At 41.5% G+C, this 21857-nt stretch overlaps 1 protein-coding gene across 2 annotated transcripts in view; it reads left to right on the top strand.

Moving 5' to 3' along the window:
* Nucleotides 1-13710: 13710 nt before the first annotated feature.
* EFNA5 (ephrin A5) overlaps nt 13711-21857 on the top strand; it is a 301714-nt gene continuing 293567 nt past the window's right edge. Inside the window, exon 1 of one of the 2 annotated variants that reach the window (XM_008952106.4) lies at nt 13711-21400. In XM_008952106.4, the coding sequence (XP_008950354.1) occupies nt 21276-21400 (125 nt within the window). In that variant the 5' untranslated portion in view covers nt 13711-21275. The remainder of the gene's footprint in view (nt 21401-21857) is intronic. The other variant, XM_003826761.5, reaches the window with a different exon arrangement.

The raw sequence follows: 21857 nt of genomic DNA, 5'->3' as shown, positions 1-21857 counted from the left end.
TCATAGAAGCATCTAATGAGCCTTTGAATTTCTGTGATAACAGTTATAATGTTTCCTTTTTCATCTTTGATTTTACTTATTTGGGTCTTCTCTCTTTTTTCTGTATTTCTACTCTGATCTTTATTATTACTTTTCTTCTACTAATTTTGGGTTTGGTTTGCTCTTGTTTCTCTAATTCTTTAAGGTGCATTGTTAAGTTGTTTATTCATAGTTTTTCTACTTTGTTGATGTAGGCACTTATTGCTATAAACTTTCCTGTTAACACTGCTTTCACTGAATCTCATAGGTTTTAGTATGTTTTCATTTTCATTTGTTTCAAGAAATTTTAAATTTTATTTCTTTTTATTTTTATTTTTTTGAGACGGAGTCTCACTCTGTCGCCCAGGCTGGAGTGCAGTGGTGCGATCTCAGCTCACTGCAAGCTCTGCCTCCCAGATTCACACCATTCTCCTGCCTCAGCCTCCTGTGTAGCTGGGACTACAGGTGCCCACCACCACGCCCATCTAATTTTTTTTTATTTTTGTTTAGTAGAGACGAGGTTTTACCATGTTAGCCAGGATGGTCTCGATCTCCTGACTTTGTGATCCTCCTGCCTTGGCCTCCCAAAGTGCTGGGATTACAGGTGCGAGCCACTGCACCCAGCCTTTAATTTATTTCTTATTTTTTAAATGACCCACTAGTTATTCAGGAGCATATTGTTTAATTTCCATGTGTTTGTATTGTTTCCAAAATATCACTTGTGACTGATTTCTAGTTTTATTCCACTGTGATCAGATAAGATACTCGATATAACTTTAATTTTTTAAATGTTTTAACGCTTGTTATATGCTTTAACATATGGTATCTCCTTGAGAATAATCCATGTGCTGTAAAGAAGAATGTGTTTTCTGTTGCCATTGGATGAAATATTCTGTAAATATCTATTAGGTCCATTTGATCTGTAGTACAGATTAAATTCAATGTTTCTTTGATGATTTGCTGTCTGGGCAATCTGTCCAGTGCTAAAAGTAGGGTGTTAAAATCTCCAGCTATTATTGTATTGAGGTCTATCTCTCTCTTTAACTTTAATAATATTTGCTTTATATCTGGGTGCTCCAGTGTTGAATGCATATATATTTATAATTGTTATATCCTCTTGCTGAATTGACTCCTTTATCATTATATAATGCCCTCCTTTGTCTCTTAAGGTTTTTGTTTTTAAATATATTTTGTCTGATACAAGTATAGCTACTCCTGCTCTCTTTTGGTTTCCATTGGCATGGAATATCTTTTTCCATCCTTTTATTTTCAGTCTATGTGTATCTTTATAGATGAAGTGTGTTTCTTGTAGGCAACAGATCACTGGGTGTGGGTTTCTTATCCATTCAACCACTCTATGTATTTTGATTGGAGAGTTTAGTCTATTTACCATCAATGTTATTATTGATAAGTAAGGACTTACTGTTGTCATTTTGTTATTTGTTTTCTGGTTGTTTTGTGGTCTCTTCTTTCTTCTTTCCTTCCTTCCTGTCTTCCTTTTAGTGAAGGTAATTTTTTCCTGGTAATATGTTTGATTTTCTTGCTTTTTATTTTTTATGTATTTGTTTTATTTCTTTTTTTAAATTTCAAGTTAACATGAGGCTTGCAAAGACTATCTTATAACCCACTATTTTAAACTGAGGACAGCTTAACACTGATTGTATAAACAGACTGATAAGCAAAGAGAAAGCTAGTAAAAACTATATGCTTTAACTTTATCTCGCTGCTTTTTAAGTTTTTGTTTTTTCTATTTATATCTTATTATACAATATCTTGAAAAGTTGTAGTAGGTATTATTTTTGATAGGTTCATCTTTCAGTCTTTCTACTCAAGATATGAAGTTTACACACCACAATTACAGAGTTAAAATAGTCTGTATTTTTCTGCATACTTACTTTAACAGTGAATTTTGTACCTTCAGATGATTTCTTATTGATCATTAATGTACTTTTATTTCAGATTGAAGAACTCTATTTTTTCTTGCAGGACAGGTCTGGCGTTGATGAAATCCCTCAGCTTTCATTTGTCTGAAAAAGTCTTTATTTCTCCTTCTTTCATGTTTGAAGGATATTTTTGCTGAAAATACTTTCTGGAATATATATTTTTTTCCCTTATCACATTGCCACTCTCTCTTGGCCTGTAAGGTTTCCTCTGAGAAGTCTGTTGCCAGATGTTTTGGAGCTCCTTTGTATGTTATTTTTGTTGTTGTTGTTTGTTTTCTTGCTGCTTTTAGGATCCTTTCTTTATCCTTGACCTTTGGGAATTTGATTAATAAATAAATGCTTTGAGGTAGTCTTATTTGGGTTAAATCTGCTTGGTGTTCTATAAGCTTCTTGTATTTAAATATTTATATCTTTCTCTAGATTTGGGAAATTCTCTGTTATTATCCCTTTGAATAAACTTTCTACTCTGATCTCTCTTTCTCTTCCTCCTTGTTAAATTCAATAACTCTTAGATTTGCCTTTTGAGGCTATTTTCTAGATCCTGTAGGTGTGCTTCATTCTTTTTTCTTTTTTCTTTCGTCATCTTTGCCTCTGACTATGTATTTTCAAATAGCCTGTCTTTGAGCTCACAAATTATTTCTTTTGCTTTGGTGTTAAGAGGTTCTGATGCATTCTGCAGTATGTCAACTGCATTTTTCAGCTCCAGCATTTCTGCTTGATTCTTTTAAAGTATTTCAACCTCTTTATTAAGTTTATCTGATAGGATTCTGAATTCCTTCTCTGTGGTACCTAGAATTTCACTGAGCTTCCTCAAAACAATTATTTTGAATCCTCTCTAAAAGGTCAACTCTCTGTATCTCTGAGTTTGGTCTCTGGTGCCTTATTTATTTTCTTTGGTGAGGTCATGTTTTCCTAGATGTTCATCAGTAAACATGCTTGTGGATGTTCGTTGGTGTCAGGGTGTTGAAGAATTAGGTATTTATCATAGTCTTTGCACCTTGTGGCTGTTTGTACTCATTCTTCTTTGGAAGGCTTTCCAAGTATTTGAAAGAACTTGGGTGCTGTGATCTAAGTCTTTGGTCACTGTAGCCATATCTGCATTAGTGGCCACCCCAAGCCCAGTAATGCTGTGACTCTTGCAGACTCATAGAGGTACTGCCTTGGTGGTCTTAGGGAAGATCCAGAATTCCCTGGATTATCAAGCAGATTCTTGTTCTCTTCCCCTACTTTCCCCCAAACAAACAGTCTTTCTCTGTACTGAGCTGCTTGAAGCTGAGGGAGAGATGTCCCCAGCACTCTTATATCCACCACCACTGGGACTGTGCCTGGTCAGACCTGTAACCAGCATAGAACTGGGTGTCAACCAAGACCCTTAGTGTCAACTGCCTTGCTACTGCCTATGTGCACTCAAGGCCCAAGGGCTCTTTAATTAGCAGGTGGCGAATCCAGCCAGGCTTGTGTTCTTTCCTTCAGGACAGCGAGTGGGTGCAGAGATGTCATCCAGGAGCAAGGGTCTGGAATCAGGGACCCCAGGAATCTGCTTGGTGTTCTACCCTATTGTATTCCACAAACTTGTGACTGAGCGGGTACCCAAGCTGCAAGACAAAGTCTCCTCTACTCTTCCCTCTTATTTCCTCAAAGAGAAGGAGTCTCTCTTCATAGCCACCACAGCTGGGAATTTGCTGGGTCACACCTGAAACCACATGGTTCTGAGAATCACCCAAGGCCTGCAGTGCATACTGCCAGGCTACCACTGCTGATTATTCAGAGCTGAAGGAGTCTTTAGTCAGCAGGTGATGAATCCTGCCTAGACAGGGTATTTCCTTTCAAGGCAGTGGATTCCCTTCTGGCCCAGGGTGTGTCTAGAATTGTCACGCAGGAGCTAGGACCTGGAATGAGGGCCTCAGGGCCCTGCCTGGTACCGTATTCAACTGTAGCTGATCTGGTATCCAAGTTTCAAGACCAAGTCCTCAGTAATCTCCCCTCTTGTTGCCCCAAGCAGAAGGAGGAAGTCTCTCCCAGAGCTGCAAGCTGCACTGCCTGGGGTTGGGGGAAGAATGACACAAGCACTCCCTTGCCATCCCAGCTGGTGTCCCACTACATTGTGTGACCCCCAAGTCCACTGGCTCTGAGCCCAACACAGCACCAGGACTTGTTCAGGAATTGTGGTCTTTGTGGCCTCAATTGCCTTTCAAGTTTGTTTAGAACCCCAGAGCACTTTAGCCTGTAGTGGCGGGGCTAGCCAGATCTCAGGTTCTGACTGCTGGGATGGGCAGTTTGCCTCTGGTTGGGGCTGGCCCAAATTCTCTGCCCATGTTCCTTTCTGCTGTGACCAGGGCAGCACTGAGTTCTAATACAGTCACTGCACTCTCCCTCTTGCAAGATTCCCTGTGCCACATGGCCACTGCTGGGTGATGGTGGAGAAGTGGTGTAAGTGATTCAAGACTATCTTTCTTACCCTCTTCAGTGCCTCTTTCCTTAATATGATGTTAAAACCAGGTACTGTGATTGCTCACCTGAGTTTTAATTCTTATGAAGGTTCTTTTTTGTGTGGATAGTTGTTCAATTTGGTGTCCCTAGGGGTGGAGGTGTGGGTGATCAACTAGTGGAGGTATTTATTTGGCCAACTTGATCCACCTCCTCTCTCCATCTTCTAGTTAATAAAGATTTTTTCTTTTCTTTTTATTTTCCTTATTTTCTTTCTTGTTATAAGAAACCATCACTGCCTAATAGAAACATAATGCAAGCCACAAATTGGGCAAGAAGCATTTAATTTTTCTAGTAATCACATCAAAAAAGCAAAAAGGAGATAAAATTCATTTTAATAATATATTTTATTTGATCCAATACAGTTAACCCACTGTGTCCAGAGATACAGCATCCTTGGATTCAACCAGCCATGGATCAAAAATATGTTTTTAAAACTAAAACTATTTTTATTTTAAAAATAAAAGTAACAAAACAACAATTAAAAATAACAGAAATAAAAAACAATTCAGTATATCAACTATTTACATAGTATTTACATTGTATTCGATATTATTAGTAATCTAGAAATGATTTAATGCATATGGAAGGATGTGCTTAGGTTATATGCAAACACTACACTATTTTATACAAGGGACTTGAATATCTGTAGATTTTGGTATTTGCTGGATTCCTGGAGCCAATCCCCTATGGATACTGGGAGTCAACTGTATATACAAAATATTACCATTTCAACATGTGATCAATTCAAAAAAAATTTTAATGAGAGATCTTGCAGTCCTTTCTTCATACTGGGTTTTCAAAGTCTTGTGTGTATTTTACATTTTCAGCACATCTCAATTTAAAATAGCCATATTTCAAATGCTCAGTAGTCACATGTGGCTAATGGCTTTTGTATGGAACAACATAGTTTTAGACCATCAAACTTAAAGATCAAAATTGCTAACCAGTCATTCCAAGCCATTTTCTGAATAATCCATCTTTTCCTTACTTACATCCAAAATGACTCATTTATTTATGTAATGATATCTTGTATGTATGCATGGTACTCAATATACATTGGTAGAATGAGTGAATGATAGAATGGCATTGTGATTTATTTTAGAAGGATATTAAAGAACTTGAGTGAGGGGGAGGGCTTAACACTAATAATACACACAGTATTGAATATGTGTTGCATCCCTAACATTAGACAAAATACCTGAAAATTATTGTATCATATACTGCTCATTGCATATTTTACAAGATCGATATGATTAGCCTCACTTTTAAAAAGAATTTGAGGCTTAGCAATGTTTAGTAAGTTGCTGAAGGTTAGGATCACCATTAGTTGAAGAGCCAGATTTGAAACTACATTTGTGTGGTTCCAAACTGAACTCTTTTTACTACACCACACTGCCTTATATGATGAGACCACGAGGCTGAAGAAATAGCAGAGTGTGAATTCATTCTATCAAGTTAGAAAAGAGATCATTGCTTCCTGCAGTCACTGAAATTTTCTCACTTTAATGTTATTTATAGAGAGTAGCAAAATTCTTCGTTTCCACAAATTTTTTGTTTCTAAAACATTCATTGAAAGGGTATTTAGAAAATTATATTTCATTAGAGGGAGAGGAAGAGAATATGTAACCAGTATTTTACAGTGCAAAATGGAAACAATAAGTGATTAAATAGTTTCACAAAGATATTAGTAGTAGAATCATGAAGTTACTATTATTACATTCCTCTTCTCAACCTCTTCTAATCACTAAAAAATGTCCTCATTAGATTGAGGTTACAAAGTAGGATGCTAAATTAGGTAAGTCTCTTCTTTACCTATTCCGTAAGGTAGGCTGCCTGTTGAAAGTCAGAAAATAATGCATTCCTGTGCATATGTAATTGTATAGATAATTGCCTCTATCATTTAAAAATATCATTTGCCAAAATGGTGTGTATGATTAATTATGTACATTTATCATTGAGTAGACTCAGGTACATTATAAAATTCTCTCCCTATGCTCATGCATCTTTCCTCCCTTCTTGCTTTTTTCAATGTAAGTCATTTAGTAATTCACAATTTCTTTTTATTATTTCTTAAGCCATAATTCACCTGCATAGGAACCAGCCGCTAAGTTACCTTGTGGCTGCGGAAAAGTTGCTTTTTTTAATTAGGACATCAAGGGACAAGGATGATGTTTGAAATCTCCCCTCTTGATTTATGGATGCTCCTAAAGCTAAAATCCTGGGGAGAAGTCCATTTACTGAGATCCAGGTATCTCCAGTGCCATTTCTTCAGCTCCAAACTGTACATAGTTGAGCTTCAAAGTCAAGTGCTACCAGGCTGGGAGCGGTGGCTCACATCTGTAATCCCAGAATTTTGGCAGGCCAAGGCAAGCGCATCACCTGAGGTCAGGAGTTCGAAATCAGCCTAGCCAACGTGGTGAAACTCCATCTCTACCAAAAATACAAAAATTAGCCGGATGTGATGGCGGGCGCCTGTAATCCCAGCTACTAGGGAGGCTGAGGCAGGATACTTGCTTGAACCTGGGAGGCACAGGTTGCAGTGAGCCAGGATCAAGCCACTGCACTCCAGCCTGGCCGACAGAGCAAGATTCTGTCTCAAAACAAAAAACATAAAACAAAACAAAGTCCAGTGATACCAAGGAAAGAAAAGAATTAATGAATTAAAAGTATATAGTAATCTTGAAATCCTGACATGTAGAACTTATCTATAATTAATGTAATTAATGGTAGTAACAACTATTAGAGAACAGCCTATATCTTTAACATAAGGCCTCCTGAGGGGCTGTATGCTTCTGCCTTGCCCTGGAATCTCAGAAGAGCATCTGGAATGATCCTATTAGACCTAAGTCTGATCCTCAGCTCTGAACTCTTCACTCTTTCCCCTCATTCTGGACTTTATTTATTTTTTTGAGATGGAGTTTCACTCTTGTTGCCCAGGCTGGAGTGCAATGGCATGATCTCAACTCACTGCAACCTCTGCTTCCCAGGTTCAAGCAATTCTCCTGCCTCAGCCTCCCAAGTAGATGGGATTACAGGCATGCACCACCATGCCCAGCTAATTTTTTGTATTTTCAGTAGCGACGGGGTTTCACCACGTTGGCCAGGCTGGTTTTGAACTCCTGACCTCAGGTGATCCATCTGACCCAGCCTCCCAAAGTGCTGGGATTACAGGCATAAGTTACCACGCCCGGCCCATTCTGGACTTTAAAAGTCTGTTTTGACAAAGGCTTATGATGCCTAGAAGATCTGGTCCCTGCTCCCCCTAAGATATTATCCTTCTGCTTGTTCCTTCACTGGCTCTTCCCAGCCACTGTGGCCTCTTGCTGTTCCCCAAATACTCTGTGCACTCTTCCCTTTCAGAGCCCCTGTGCTTGCAGTTCCCTTTGCCTGGACCAGCTGTCTCTCGTATTGGTGTGGCTGCTCCCTTACCCCTCTGAGGTGTTTATTCAAAAGTAATTTTCTCACAAGGGCTTTCCCTGTCTTCTTGCTCTAAGATTGCAACCCTCTCCTCCATTAGAAAGTGCCTATTCCCTTTCCCTGCATGCTCGTTTCCTTTGTATGTATCACTCTTTAATACATCATAGATTTTACTGATTAATATTGCTTATTAATTTCTCTGTCTACTAGAAAGTAAGCTTCATGGGGCAGAGATTTTAATCTGGTTCACTGATGAATTCCTAGCTCCTGGAACAGTGCCTGGCATATAGTAGGTGCCCAATAAGTGTTTTTTGGTTGCATGAATGATGACATCTTCTATTTTTATTTGTCAACTCTGGAAACCCTACTCTCCAGTGTAGTAAAATTTCTCAAACCTATATCCACATAACTCAAAATTCCAAAAGAGGGCAGGCCCTTGCAATCCCAGCTCCTTTTACAAATCTCAACAAGTACCCTGAGAGGCCTAATTTAGTAACATACTCTCCCCTGTAGTGGTGATAGGGCTGTGGTGGTGTTGCAGGGTGCTAGGCCATGGCAATGGATAACTTCACTAGGATCAGAAAGATGGGAGAAAAAGTTCTCCAACTGAAGGATGTTAAGCAGGCAGGCAGTGTTAGTTCACAATAGGATCCAACACTTTTATAATAAATTGCTTTTTTAATTGTCTGTGCTACCTGTTAGACTGTAATATAAGCTCTGTGAAGTTAGGGAACAGCTTGGTATTGCTTGCCATTATATCCTAAAAGCATGGCACACGTTAGAATATACTTGTTCTCAATAAATTTATTAATGAATAAATGATTTTATATATTTATGATTGAATACATGAATGAATGAATAAATGAGTGAATAGCAAACTACATTGAAGGCAAATTATTAACAGGTTGTTTGGTGGCGTCAGTATAAGGGGGATGTTATGTGACAGAAATGTTTAACGGTATTATGTTGAGACAGCTAGGTGGAGCCATCTATAATTTGGATTTACCTGTCAACCTGCCCAAACAACACTTTCCTCGAGTACTCAGGAATGAAAACTGAATTTGCCTCAGGTAATTTTGTTTTCTTCACTCCATTTCTGACTGGCTCCCTTTGAGGTTATCACATTCGTTTTTTAGAAACAGAAAGACCTTCAGTTAGATCTGGATCTAGGTTGCAAGTATTTCTTTAAGGTGGGTTTTGTATCTCTCTGCTGGGGTCTATTGTGTGGAGCTTCTCTGCTTAAACCTTCTGAGGGAAATCCTTTTCCAAATCTTTGAGAGTCACTTGACTGTCCCTCCCTCTTATCTCCACTGCCTTTTGTATAACCCTGAGATCTGGTTCCTAATAGCAACCACAAGAGAACACACAGTGTAAGGTACTAGCACACTCATTCATTTATTCATTCATTCAGTGTATATTTATAGAGTGCCTACTACATGCTGTGCACAATGCTAAGCTTTGGAGAGATAATGGAAAGCAATTGAACTAGAAGAGGAAACAGATGAAATAGCCAAACAAGTACGGAATTTCAATCAGGGCACAGGTGGTATAAAGAAAATGACCTCAGTGCCATATGGTTATTTAGAGGAGTCTTGGTCTATTCTCTGGGGTCAGAAGAGATTTGACTGAGGAAGTGACATCTGAGCTGAGGTTTGAAGGATGAATACAAGTTAACCAGGTAGGACCCTAAATGTTTTGGACAGAGGCGATAGCATAAGCAAAGACCTGGAGACAAGGAGATGCATGGCTTCTTTGAAGACATGACAGAAGGCCAGAGTGGCTGCAGTTATTGATATGGCAACAATTCTATGAAAAGAGGTGAGAGGAAGGCAGGGATCAGCTTGGCCAGGGCTTGGTATCCATGTTAAGGGTTTTATCTTTATTTTGAAAGATATGGAAAGGCATTTAAATGGTGGAAGATGACACCAGGATTTCCCTTTGGAATAAATCAATCTGATTGCAGAATGGGATAGACATTGGACAGATGTAAGATTACATGGCTGAGACCAGTTAGGAGGCAACTTGATATAGAAATGAAAATTTGAAAAATGAATTTTTACATTCCTTGACAGAATACTGAGTCTTCTGCTTTATCAGGCCTGTCAGCTAGAAGTTCTCATTTGGGAACTGGTGGGGGATTTTATTCTGATCTTGGCATGCTGGAGAGCAGGAATGCCCAGAGCAAGGCAGCTCTGTCTGTTGAAAGAATAGATGCATTTTTTGGACTTGCTGTCTTTGAGGTATTGGAGTACAGTTATGCTGAAAAGTCAACCAGAAGCCTGGGGAGGTGGTTCTGATAGTGGCAGACAATAAGTCCGAGAGCTGAAGTTGGGAGACAGCCATAAAGAAACTATAATTGGAGCTGTAACTGTGGTTGGAATTGTTAAAGAAGATCATGTTGGTAAAGAAGGAGTCTAAAGAAAAACACCTATATTTAAGGAGTGGGTAGTATGCATTTATTCATTTCACAAAGAATTATTAAGTTGTTTACTATGTGCCTGGACCTGGGCTGTGAGTGAGAGATGAAGTGGTGGAAAAAAAAAAGTTGGAGATTAAAAACAAACAAACGAACAAACAAAACAACTCTGCAAGTGTGAAATAACAAACTCCAAAGGATAAGAAGGAAGGGTAGCCAACGGTTCAGTTGCTGCAGAGGAAGAAAATGCAGTGAGAGCTGGAATGATGACTTTGAGTTTGTGGATTAGACTCCACCCTAGATGGCACACATTAGAAACTTGGATGAATAAACTTGGGCTAGTAAACAGACCTGGGGGACTGCATATAAGGGACCCTGACAAAACCTTCCTCTCATTTTAGAACCTTACAGGAAGAGGCGATTTGACATATAATATTTCCCTTTATAATCTCACTTCCTTGAAATACATCTATTCCATCTACAGAAAGAGAGCTGTACTTTCCTGGGCCTGCCATGGCTGTCAGCCAAGAGCAGAGATGTTGTAATTTGAAGTTGACATCAAGATGACCCTTACAGGGTCACTATAGTTTCTGTCTTGTGGCAGATCCTCCTGCTGAAATATGGAGGTGCCATGACGTTAAATCAATAGTAGTGAGTGATGCGGAGATTTGAGTTGAAGCTAAACATAGCTTCCTTTGATTTTACCATTTCATTTTTCTTGCTGGACACCACTTTAGAAGAAGAATCACCTCTGGATAAATCATCTGCTCAGGTTTGCTCTTCTAACCAAATGACATTATCCAAAGAGGATCAGAAAAGCCTGAATGTTAATTGTATTCATTTAGGGTTCCAAGTAAGGCTTGTGTTGAAGACAAAGTCTCCCTATGAAATTTATAAAGCAGCAGAAACAAACATTGTTGTTAGAGATATTTGGAAAGTTGTGATTACCAATTACAAATTTAACACAAAGTAATTCAGTAATGAAAAGGTTGTGAAAAAATAACATTTGAGCTAAATAATATTCAAATTTTTATTTCCAATAATGTAAGAAAAAGATGTATCTGTTATTTGTTGCTGTATAACAAACACCTCAAAATGTGGGGACTTACAAGAACCATTGGCAGTTTAGGCTGGGCTTTGGTGCACAGTTCTTCTAGTCTCAACTGGGCTTCTTCATACATCTATAGGCATCTGCAGGTAGCTGCCAGTCATCTAGGTAGCCCTATTTCTGGGGATTGGATTGGACACTGGGAGTGACTAGGCTATATGCCTCTCATTAACCAGAATGCTAGCTTAGGCTTGTCTGCATGGCAACTGGACAGCCTTCTTACAGGAATGCTTGAAGACTGCATGAGGTAGGGCTCAAAATTGGTACAGCATTGCTTTTGCCACATTCTGTTAGCCAAAGCAAGTCACAACATCAGTTCAGGTGTAAAGGGTAAAAAACAAAACAAAACAAAACAAAACAAAACAAAACTCTTATCTATTGATGGGGAGGGAGACTAATTGCAAAATTACACTGTAAGGAGGTGATCTGGGCCATTTTGCTATCTACCACAGATGATGCATCATTTTTATACCATTTGATTTATATATAGGTGGATAAAATGTACAATATTTGAACACTATCTTTGGAAGGGAAATATTTTTATTCTTTTCCTTGATGGCAGTTTCAAACTAGGACCTTCCTTAAAGCAACCAGTGAGGATAGTATTGTGTTAATGGAATCATTTTCTACTTCATTTTTGTTTCTGTAACTGTAAGGAAAATCCTCATGTTTTCAGTGGCTGTTACTCTAGGTCTGTGTGACATAACCAATCATAGACAAAGCAGAACTTCTTAATGGCAAGAAACACTATCTAGCTGCTGGCCTGGTAATCTTGTATAAAAATTTCAGAATTGCCATTGGGAAAAGAACATTTACTTGACAAATGGTGCTATTTCCATTTTTGTCTGCCCAATTTTAAACTCTCTCTTATTAAAATGGCAAATTCAGTCCCCAGAATATATTGAACAAGTGAAATGTGTAACTGGAAGGTACACACTTCACCACTTCACTTTGTAACATGTAGACTTATGGATGCAAGGACATTTCATGGAAAGGGAGTTTTAAATTATTTTGCATGCATATAGAGAAAATAAAACTTTTTGATGTCTTGGCTCAAACTGAATGGGATCTCAATAGCCCAGGTAGTACTTTAAGATGATTTATTATTATGCTAATATTGTAATGTAATATTTATTAAGCATTGGAAGTGTGCAGAATACTAGATAGTCCACATAAAAGATCCTGATGGATTTCAAGGAAAAGGGCTAAAAATGCACTCTCCTAATCCACAGGAAAAGAGGGTAATTCAGAATCTAGCTGAACCAATAAATCCTATTTAATTTAGAATACATCACATGCCAAAAAAAGAGAGACTAATGGAAATGGAGAGTGATAATCTCTGATTAAAAGGTAGTCATCTTAAGAGCACACGCTCCTCCCCAGACTTGAGTTTAGAAAGAGTCAATCCAGTAAAATATTTCTCATTAAAAAAAAAAGTTTTGGCCAATAATCCTCTGCATTATTACCTGGCGTTCTAAGATCATAAGTTAAAATGGTTTCTATAGAGACCAGCTTTATAACTATTATCCCAAACTACAAGATGAAATGCTTTTAAAAAAATTATACCTTAAACTGTAACTTAACAGCATCACAATAAAATTTACAATGTTGGCATAAGGCATTTAGAAGTCTCAGACTAGAGTTATAAATCTGCAGTAGGAGAACAATTTTTCCCAGACTCGAAAAATACTGACACCAAAATCCCCCTAAAGAAGTCTTTTATCTAAAAAAAAAAAATACACATAATATGAGGAAAGAATATCTTAGTTTGCCATAATTCTACACTTACTTTGCTTAGCCAGTTTAGATCTGGAGGGGGAAAAAAAGTAAAGCCAAAGCTAAAACAGGGGCTTAGAAACAGCATTTTCTATTTTATTTAATCATGCTTACTAAGGGTTATATCCTCTATTGATCTTTAAGTAGAATTCTCACAGAAGTTGATGAAAATATTTGGCGAAAATTGATGGAAAAATAAGTTCTTTCTCTTTCTCTCTCTGTCTATATGCTTGTTACAGATGTTCTGTGTGTGTGTGTGTGTGTGTGTGTATCAACATATATTTTAAAAAAATATCAGGTTTTTGGAAGGCTCTAAGCAAGTAAAAGAATACAAAAATGCATACTTACATGCTTTTCTTCGACCTGTTGGGAGAAACATATCCTAATTATTAGTTTGAATGCAGAAAAAAGTACAAATTAAGCTTTTTTCTGAAAATCTTATTTATATTCCTTTTTTAAAAGCAAGTATGCTGTAGATATCTATGATTACCATTGTAATAAAACGTAAATACCAACTTTTATTTTCTTTGATAATATACATTCATGGTAATATGTATTCATTTAAGCAAGGTATATAGTGTGTTATTTAAGAATTTGCAAAGAACAATTCAGGAGAGTATATATATATATATTTTTTAAATTTATTTTTATTTTTTAGAGACAGGGTCTTGCTGTGTCATCCAGGCTGGAGAGTGGTGTGATCATAACTCACTGCAGCCTTGAACGCCTGGGCTCAAGAGATCCTCCCGCCTCCACAGAGTAGCAGGGACAACAAGTACGTGCTACCGCAACTGGCTAATTTTAATAATATTTTCTGAGACAGGGTCTTGCTATGTTGCCCCAGCTGGTCTTAAACTTCTGGCTTCAAGTGATCCTCCTGCCTTGGCTTCCCAAATTCCCTGGGATTATAGGCTTGAGCTACCACACCAGCCAGAACAATACACTTTATGCTGATTGATCTATTAGATTCGTAAAATACAGATAAACTTTACTTGGTAATTTTAATTAAAAAATCTGATGAGGGAAATACAGAGGAGTAGAATGTATATGCACATTTTGTTAGCAAAAGACAACCTGAAAATGGCTTATGGGAATAAAATTACTTACAAATGTAAGTTTTTTGGTTGAAAACTGGTCACATAACTGTATGTATGGTATATGTACTGAAATCTAGATAATGAAAAGTCATGTGGAAATTGGTTACATTAACCAGTCCTTGCTTGCTTTTTAAAAAAATTTCATAGGAGCACATACGCATTTGTGATACATAGAAACATAACACATATTTACAAATGTGCCTAATTATATGGTTTATGTTGTTTACCAAAATGACTGCTGAAAGTTCTGTGTGTTTAAGAAGTTTACTATGTTGGTTTTACTTAAAATGTGCTTTGAAATGGGCAAAACAACAAATAGACTAAGTTCATAGATAAAAAAAATTTTAAAATGCCTCTTTCAGAATATTGCAGCAACTTGCAGGACTGCTTCTGTTTCTCTGTAGATTTAAGGAAATAAATTCTAGCAAACCCCAGAAAAGGAAGGGGAGAATGAGGAAAAGGGAGAAAATCCATGATGGAAGTTGAAGGTCACAGGAATGAAAGGAGAGATGTAATACTCTATAGTTTTTTTTTTTTTTTTTTTAAGATTGTACACAGAAGAGATAACTAGATCAGGGATAGAAAAGGAGCTTTTCTTAAAGTCTCTGAGGAGAGAAAAGTCAGCAAAGAGTTATTTCTGAAGATTCTTAGGAACTTGTTATAAAAACAGGTGGGGAGGAGAGAGTGCTTTATTGGTAACTTCAAACATTCTGTGGGCAGGACAGCTGAGTCACAGTTTGGTGATAGGATCTGAGCTTCTTGGAGCTTCAGAATTTATTCTAAATGTTCGAGGAAAATAGCAGAGTTAGCTTAAATACCATTATGTTAGTCATCTGTTAGAAAGTTTTGTGTTTAATTATTATTTAATTTTTGCTCTAGAGTTTATTTTCTTTATGATCTCTTCTGGATACTAGTTCTAATTTAACTGCTATATTAAAAGTTGCTTAGGACTGAGGAATTTGATTTGCCAGCTTATTTCATTTATTTGTCTAGGCACCCTGAGACTATAGAACTCTACTTCTATCTGGTGGCAGCTAATTCAAATTAAAAACTAGTCTAAAAAATAAGATTAATCCATATTTAAGCTTTGCCCTGCAACCACATCTTGGAGTTGGCACTCACAGATAATTCTGTGCCATGTAAAAATTATTTAAAAGTATCAGTGTCACTTCACATTAATAGAGATCATGAAATTCTCTAAGGTATCAATATTCTGGCCTTAATGGTGAATTGGGCTACTTCTCCAGATAAGTAAGTGCAGAACTTACTTTTGCCTGAAATATTAGTTAAGGTAAAAATAACTTACCAGTGGTTATTTATTGAGATCAGTGGTTCTCAATCCTCTATGCTCACTAGTATTCCCTGGAGAGCTTTTAAGAATTGTAGATCCCAAGTCCCCCTCCTAACCAACTAAAACAGGAAGTGGAGCCCTGGTATTGGTTTTGTTGTTGTTGTTGTTGTTTGTTTGTTTTTTAACGCTCCCTAGGTGATTCTAATTTGTAGCCAAGGTTAGAACACTGATCAAGGTAGTTCAAGCCCCAAAAATTAAATAAACGCATAAATTCCTATTTGTGCTTTAATTTGGGGCATATAAATTATTGCTTCAATGGCACTTGCTTTAAACCCACCAGCGCACCCAGTCGCCTATAGCTTTAAATGGAAACAGAATTGCAGATAAGCCCTTTTATCGTCCATTACCAACCTATTTTTTCAGGTCTCAGCTCCCTACAACATTGTCTTGTCAAACTCGAAGCATTCGAACATTCTCTGCATTTTTTTGTCCCCATGTTTTTAGGTTCTTGCTGTTCTCTTTTTGTTATACGTTCACCTCCTCCTATACCTGGCAAAATACTTACATTCTAAAGGGCATTTAAAGTCGTTTAAAAGTCATTGCTTCTGTGACATTGGGCGAATTCTAATAAAATTATTTTATATAATGTTGATTTGTATAAATTTAAATCACATGAATGCTTTCCTGAAGAGACAAAGTCACATTATCTAACGGTAAGTGTACAGTTAATAATATAGCTCTTCAAACTCTGTTCAAGTACAGCAGGTCCTCAATGCTGTTTGGTTGAACGTCACTTCGTCATAATGGTGATGAGAAAAAAAATCGATTCCAGGCCATGGCCACTGTCTGTGAGTAGTTTGCACATTCTCCTCATGTCTGCGTGGGTTTTCTCCGGGTACTCTGGTTTCCTCCTACAACCCACAGCTGTGCTCGCTAGGTTGTGTCTAAGCTGTGCACATATCTAAATATTCTCAGTATGTGTGAGTGTAGGTGTGAGTGTGAGTGCACCCCAGGATAGAAGGGTGTCCTGTCCAGGGTTACTTTCCTCCTTGAGCCCTGAACTCCGGCCACCTGCAATCCTGAAATGGAAAAATTGGTTACATGATCTTACTTGTTTTTATCAATCTTTCTCAAATGTATGTCTAGCTCACATTTATTTCAATGTTTAACATTAGAAGTGTTTTGGTCTTTATTTGGAAGTTTGGTGATGTTTTTGTGACCAGAGATATGCATAGGAATTTAACTCTTGTTTATATCAAGTAGCCTATGGTGAAATTGTTTTCCTTATATATGCCACTTCGCTTAAAGTCACAATTTCCAAGAACATATCCCTGACATTAAGGACTTACTGTATCTATCATCCTGCTGACTAGTAACTTCCATACCAATAATTACTTAGGCACATAATCCCAGAGTCATTTGATTTAGGTTTATGAATTGTTTCACATAGACATTGGAGTTATGTTATGAACAGCTGCGAATTTCAACATCTTATTCCAATCTTATGAATCACTTTATGGAAGAGGACAATGTATACTTTTTTTTCTGTTTAATATGGGACGATTCAAACTTTAAATAGTAGAGATATTTAAATATAAGGACATCCATATTTTTGTGATATATTGAATTTTCCCATTTGGTTATTGTATGTATTTCAAATGGGAAATGAGTGGATACCATTTCTTTTTCTTCACCTTTTTTTCAGCTTTGATACCACAGGAAGCCAGCTTGCTAGCTCCCTGTTACCTGATAGTTCCCTGACTAAAAAGACTCTTCAGTGAGGATCAGCATTTTACCCTAGACAGGAGTCGTGAATTTTCTTTCTAAAGATACACATATCTCTTAAAAGGGTCCAGAATATTTCCTGCAAAACTGTCTCTGTCATATGAGCACCTATTAGAGCCACTATAAGAAAAGCTAAGGAAACAAATCCATCTTTCCTGCAACAGAAAAAACACACACCCTAAAATGGGCCAAGAACTTGAACATCAGCAAGATTACAGACCAGGGAAAAAAGCAAATAACATTTTAACTGAAAATTTGATTTGAAAAATAAAAGCTTATCCATTGGTTCTCTCACTTCTTTCCCCACTTCTTTCTCACTGCTGGAACTTTGTGAAACATACAGATGATGGAGGAGCATTTGTGTCGACATTCTGAATTTCAATTTTTAATAATTAGGCAGATGGTTGGTTTGTGGTAAAGTCCATTATTGTACAGATTGCAATTTGTATCTAGTCACAAAATATAAGTTACTTTCCTAGGACGATTTCAGGATCTTTTCAGATAGGAAATATTACTGTAATTGAAAAACGACTTAACTTTTAGCCAAGAGCCCATAACATCCAGGTACCTCCGTGCCCCTATGAACTGTTTCTTTTCCTCTCGAGTCTTTATTGGTCATAGCCCTAGATTTCCCATCAAATTCAACCCGGCCTGAGCTGCAGGCAATGCCCCTGCTGGGTGCGGATTGCAGGCCCACCACTGGAGGGCGTCTGGACGCTTCTAAACAGCTCTGAAGCGCCTGGAAATCCCGTCTGAGGACTGGAAAGCGCAGGAGGGTGAACGTGAGATTTGATTTTATTGGGCTAATAAGTAAAAAGGAGTGCAGGCAGGTGTGGGAGCAAAAGTAAACTGCCTTTTTTTCTCCTGGGGATCTGCCCTTCCCACTAAGGCAGAAAACTCCCTAGGGAACATGAGAAAAAATACCGCTGCTCCCGAGCCCGCGGACCCCTTAAGGGCGGGTCTCGGGGGCCTGTGGCCCCGCAGAGCAGGCGTCGGGCTCGCTTCCTGGGCGCTGGACGACAGTGGGGACGCGTCCCGAGGCGCTGGGACAGTCTCGCTGCCAGGAGATCGCTCTTCAGTGGCGGCTGAAGACCAGGCTTGCAACCTGCCCTTGAAGTCCAGGACCGAGGGGCCTTTTCCAACAATAAAGGAACTGCTTTCCTTCCCACAGCCCCCGCCCCCGGCCCTCATTTCTTTCCGCACCGGGTTGGATAAAGGCGTTTGTTCTTTGGGGAGTGGGCAGCAAATCACCCTCAAGGTTGAAATGGAAGAGGTGTGAGGTTATTTCTGAAGGGCTCGTCTGCCGCATTCATTTCCTCTCTGTGGAAGGTTCGCGCTGAATTGTAATCACTTTAAACTGTGATTTGCCTGATTTTTAAAAACGTGTTTTCAGAGCATCACTTTAAAGAAAACTTGCTTCCTGCCCAAGAATCTTTAAATCCCAAGTGGGAAGAGGAGGGCTGAAAGGCACAGGAGGGGTGCTCAGACTTCCAGATAACCCAGCGCCAGGCAGCGTGCGGCGTGGAGAGCGGGTGGAATGGACAGGAACGCGCACTCCCTGAGGCTCCGTTCCAGCCCATCCGTCACCTGCGGGGCACCAGAGACAGATGCCGGCTCTCCAGCCAAAGGGTGGGCACAGGTTCCTTTAAAATCGAAAGACCCTACTCCCAGGTAAAAAGATGTCAAATCATTCCTTAGCCCAGACGGAATTCAGCACCCAAAGGGTTACACGTGGCTGCCGGGCTCCGGCGCAGGAGAGGGCGTCTCGGCACTCCCAGTAATTCAATTAGTCAGGTTTCTAGAAGGTGGGGCGGGGGAGGGGGTAGGAGGCGTGGGGAAGGGAGATTAGGAAAACGCCTCTTTCTCGTGGAGTAAACCAATCCGGTTGAAGTAAAGAGAGAGGAAAAACCCCCAATCTGTAAGCAAACAGTAGGCCGTTCCCTGACTGGTTGCTCCAGCTATCCCCCCACCGCGCTCCCACCCTTCCCAAGTAAACTGCTTGGAAGGAGGAAAAAAAAAAAAAAAAAAAAAAAGCAGTCCACATGACCCGGGCCGCAGCGGCAGCAGCGCTGGCTGGGCGCGGGCTGGCGGTACCTCCCCCTGCTCTGTCCGGAGCTCACACCCGCGCTCGCGCCGCCCGCCGGCCCCGCGTTCCGCGTCCCGCGCAACACGCCCGGGCGGAGCCCCATCCCCCCGCCCACGTCCACGTTCACGCGTGCGGCCTCGCGCTCTGCTGAGGCTGCTGCCACTGGGTCGCCGCCGCTGTCGGCTTTCCACGCAAGTCATTAACGAGGGGGCGTGCCCGAGGAGATTTTTTTTCCCATAAAGCATTTTTTCTCTCGCTCTCTTTTTTTCCCCCTCTTTTGCAAAACTGACTTTTACAAAACCCTTTCCACTTCTTGCCAGTCGTTTCAATTCCTCCTGGGCTGCTCGTGCTGCTGCTGCTGCACTCAAGTTTATTTATTTTCCCGCCTGGGTAGGGGTTTTAGGATTCGGTTTGTGGTTTTCACCTCTGTTACTGCTGTGCCTAAGGAGGGAAAGAGGAGCAGCTGCGGGAGGATCGGGAAGGTTTTCTGATGTAGTCATCGGGGAGGTGCCACTCGCTCGTGCGCTTTTTTTTTTTCCCCTCTTTTCCCATTTCAAACTGATTGATGCATCTCTACAAGTTGCTAGGCTTGGACCCGCTGGAGTCGCAGGGACACTTCTGAGAGCTCACCCCGGGCTCTTGGCACCGCGTGTGGGGGCTCAGTCTCCCTCTCGGAAGGCGATCGGAGACTGACATCGGCCCATCCAGGAGTTGGAGGGATCCATTTGAAAGTGATTGTTTCCCCTCCCGCTCTCCAGCCGAACAGTTGGGTTGGCGTCGTCTTGCAGGTTTAGGCATCCCAGCTCCGCCAGGCCGGCTGGTCTTAACCTCTGCTCTTCATTCACTGTGGTGCACCCACACCCAGCCAAGGAAAGCACGCGCGAGAAATCCCCGAGGCTCGGCCAGCCCCCGGGGTGCCCTCTTCCGCTACCGCCGCGTTCCGACTCTGCTGGGGGACCTGCCGGAAGACGCGAAGAGCCAAACTTTTCTTTGAGGTTTTCCAGGCAAGACCGCTTCGAAAGCCGGCGCAGCTGCCGCTTAACCAGTTCCAGGGCACCGACAAGGCTGGGTTGCGGCTCCGGATCCCCACCCTTCTCGGCGCACCGCCCGGTACCGCAGCACCTACGACTCCTCTGAGATTTCTGGGGGTCGCCCCGCTAAGGCACAGAGGAGGCTGAGGAAAGGGGTTCTCAGACTCCCGGGACCACAAGCGCGAAGCCCTCTATCAGCACGTCGCCCTTCTCCTGCAGTTTCCCACCGGCCGCCAAAGTAACTTGGAGCGAAGCGGGGCGCAGTGCGAGGGCCCCGGGCGGTGGCGGAGCCGTGCGTAGCCTGCTGCGCCGACGCTGAGCCGGGCCCGGCGGGCCGGTGTATGTCTCCCCGCGGCTGCGGCGCGCAACTCCCGGTGACTGTGCAGCGCGCGCCGCCGCCTGCCCCGACCCGCGCTGCAGCCGCCCGGCCCGGCGCGCACCTCCCTCTCCCGGGGTGACCGGCCTGCCGCCGCCGCCCGAGACACAGCTTGGCACCTCTTCCCCCGCCCTCGCCGCCGCCACCACACACACGCATGCTTCTCTCCATCTTGTGATTCCTTTTTCCTCCTGAACCCTCCAGTGGGGGTGCGAGTTTGTCTTTATCACCCCCCACCCCACCGCCTTCTTTTCTTCTCGCTCTCCTACCCCTTCCCAGCTTGGTGGGCGCCTCTTTCCTTTCTCGCCCCCTTTCATTTTTATTTATTCATATTTATTTGGCGCCCGCTCTCTCTCTGTCCCTTTGCCTGCCTCCCTCCCTCCGGATCCCGGCTCTCTCCCCGGAGTGGCGCGTCGGGGGCTCCGCCGCTGGCCAGGCGTGATGTTGCACGTGGAGATGTTGACGCTGGTGTTTCTGGTGCTCTGGATGTGTGTGTTCAGCCAGGACCCGGGCTCCAAGGCCGTCGCCGACCGCTACGCTGTCTACTGGAACAGCAGCAACCCCAGGTAAGCCGATAACAGGCGGAGAGCCAGGGCTACCCGGGCCTCGGGGCCCTGCGGAAGGAGCGGCGGCGGGGATCGGCGCGCACCAACCGCTGGCGGCGCGCACCCTCGGAGCCTGCGTCGCCCGGGCGCTGATGGCTTGAGGCGTCGGCGGGAAGCGCTCGCGTCGCGCCCCTCTTTGTTAAGCCGCCGCGGAAAGGCCAGGTACCCCTGGGAGTCCCCGGGGCTGCCTAGACCGACTGCTTCTGCGGGGCGCCGGGAGACTCGGAAAAGGGCGGGAGCCGGGGAGTAGGGACTTCTCTGCTTCCCAGCCCTGGCATCTGGCTGGCATCCGGTTCCCGGCGCGGGGAGCCCCCAGTGTGCGCAGCCGGGAGCTCCTTCCTGGAGCGTGGGTCCGCAGGGACTGCGGAGAGAACCCGCCAAACATCCCCCAAAGTTTTTTGTTTTTTTTTTTTAATTT

The sequence above is a fragment of the Pan paniscus genome, chromosome 4 (assembly GCF_029289425.2).
Source record: "Pan paniscus chromosome 4, NHGRI_mPanPan1-v2.0_pri, whole genome shotgun sequence".
Taxonomy (NCBI): domain Eukaryota; kingdom Metazoa; phylum Chordata; class Mammalia; order Primates; family Hominidae; genus Pan; species Pan paniscus.
This window is presented reverse-complemented; position numbering and strand designations above follow the sequence as displayed.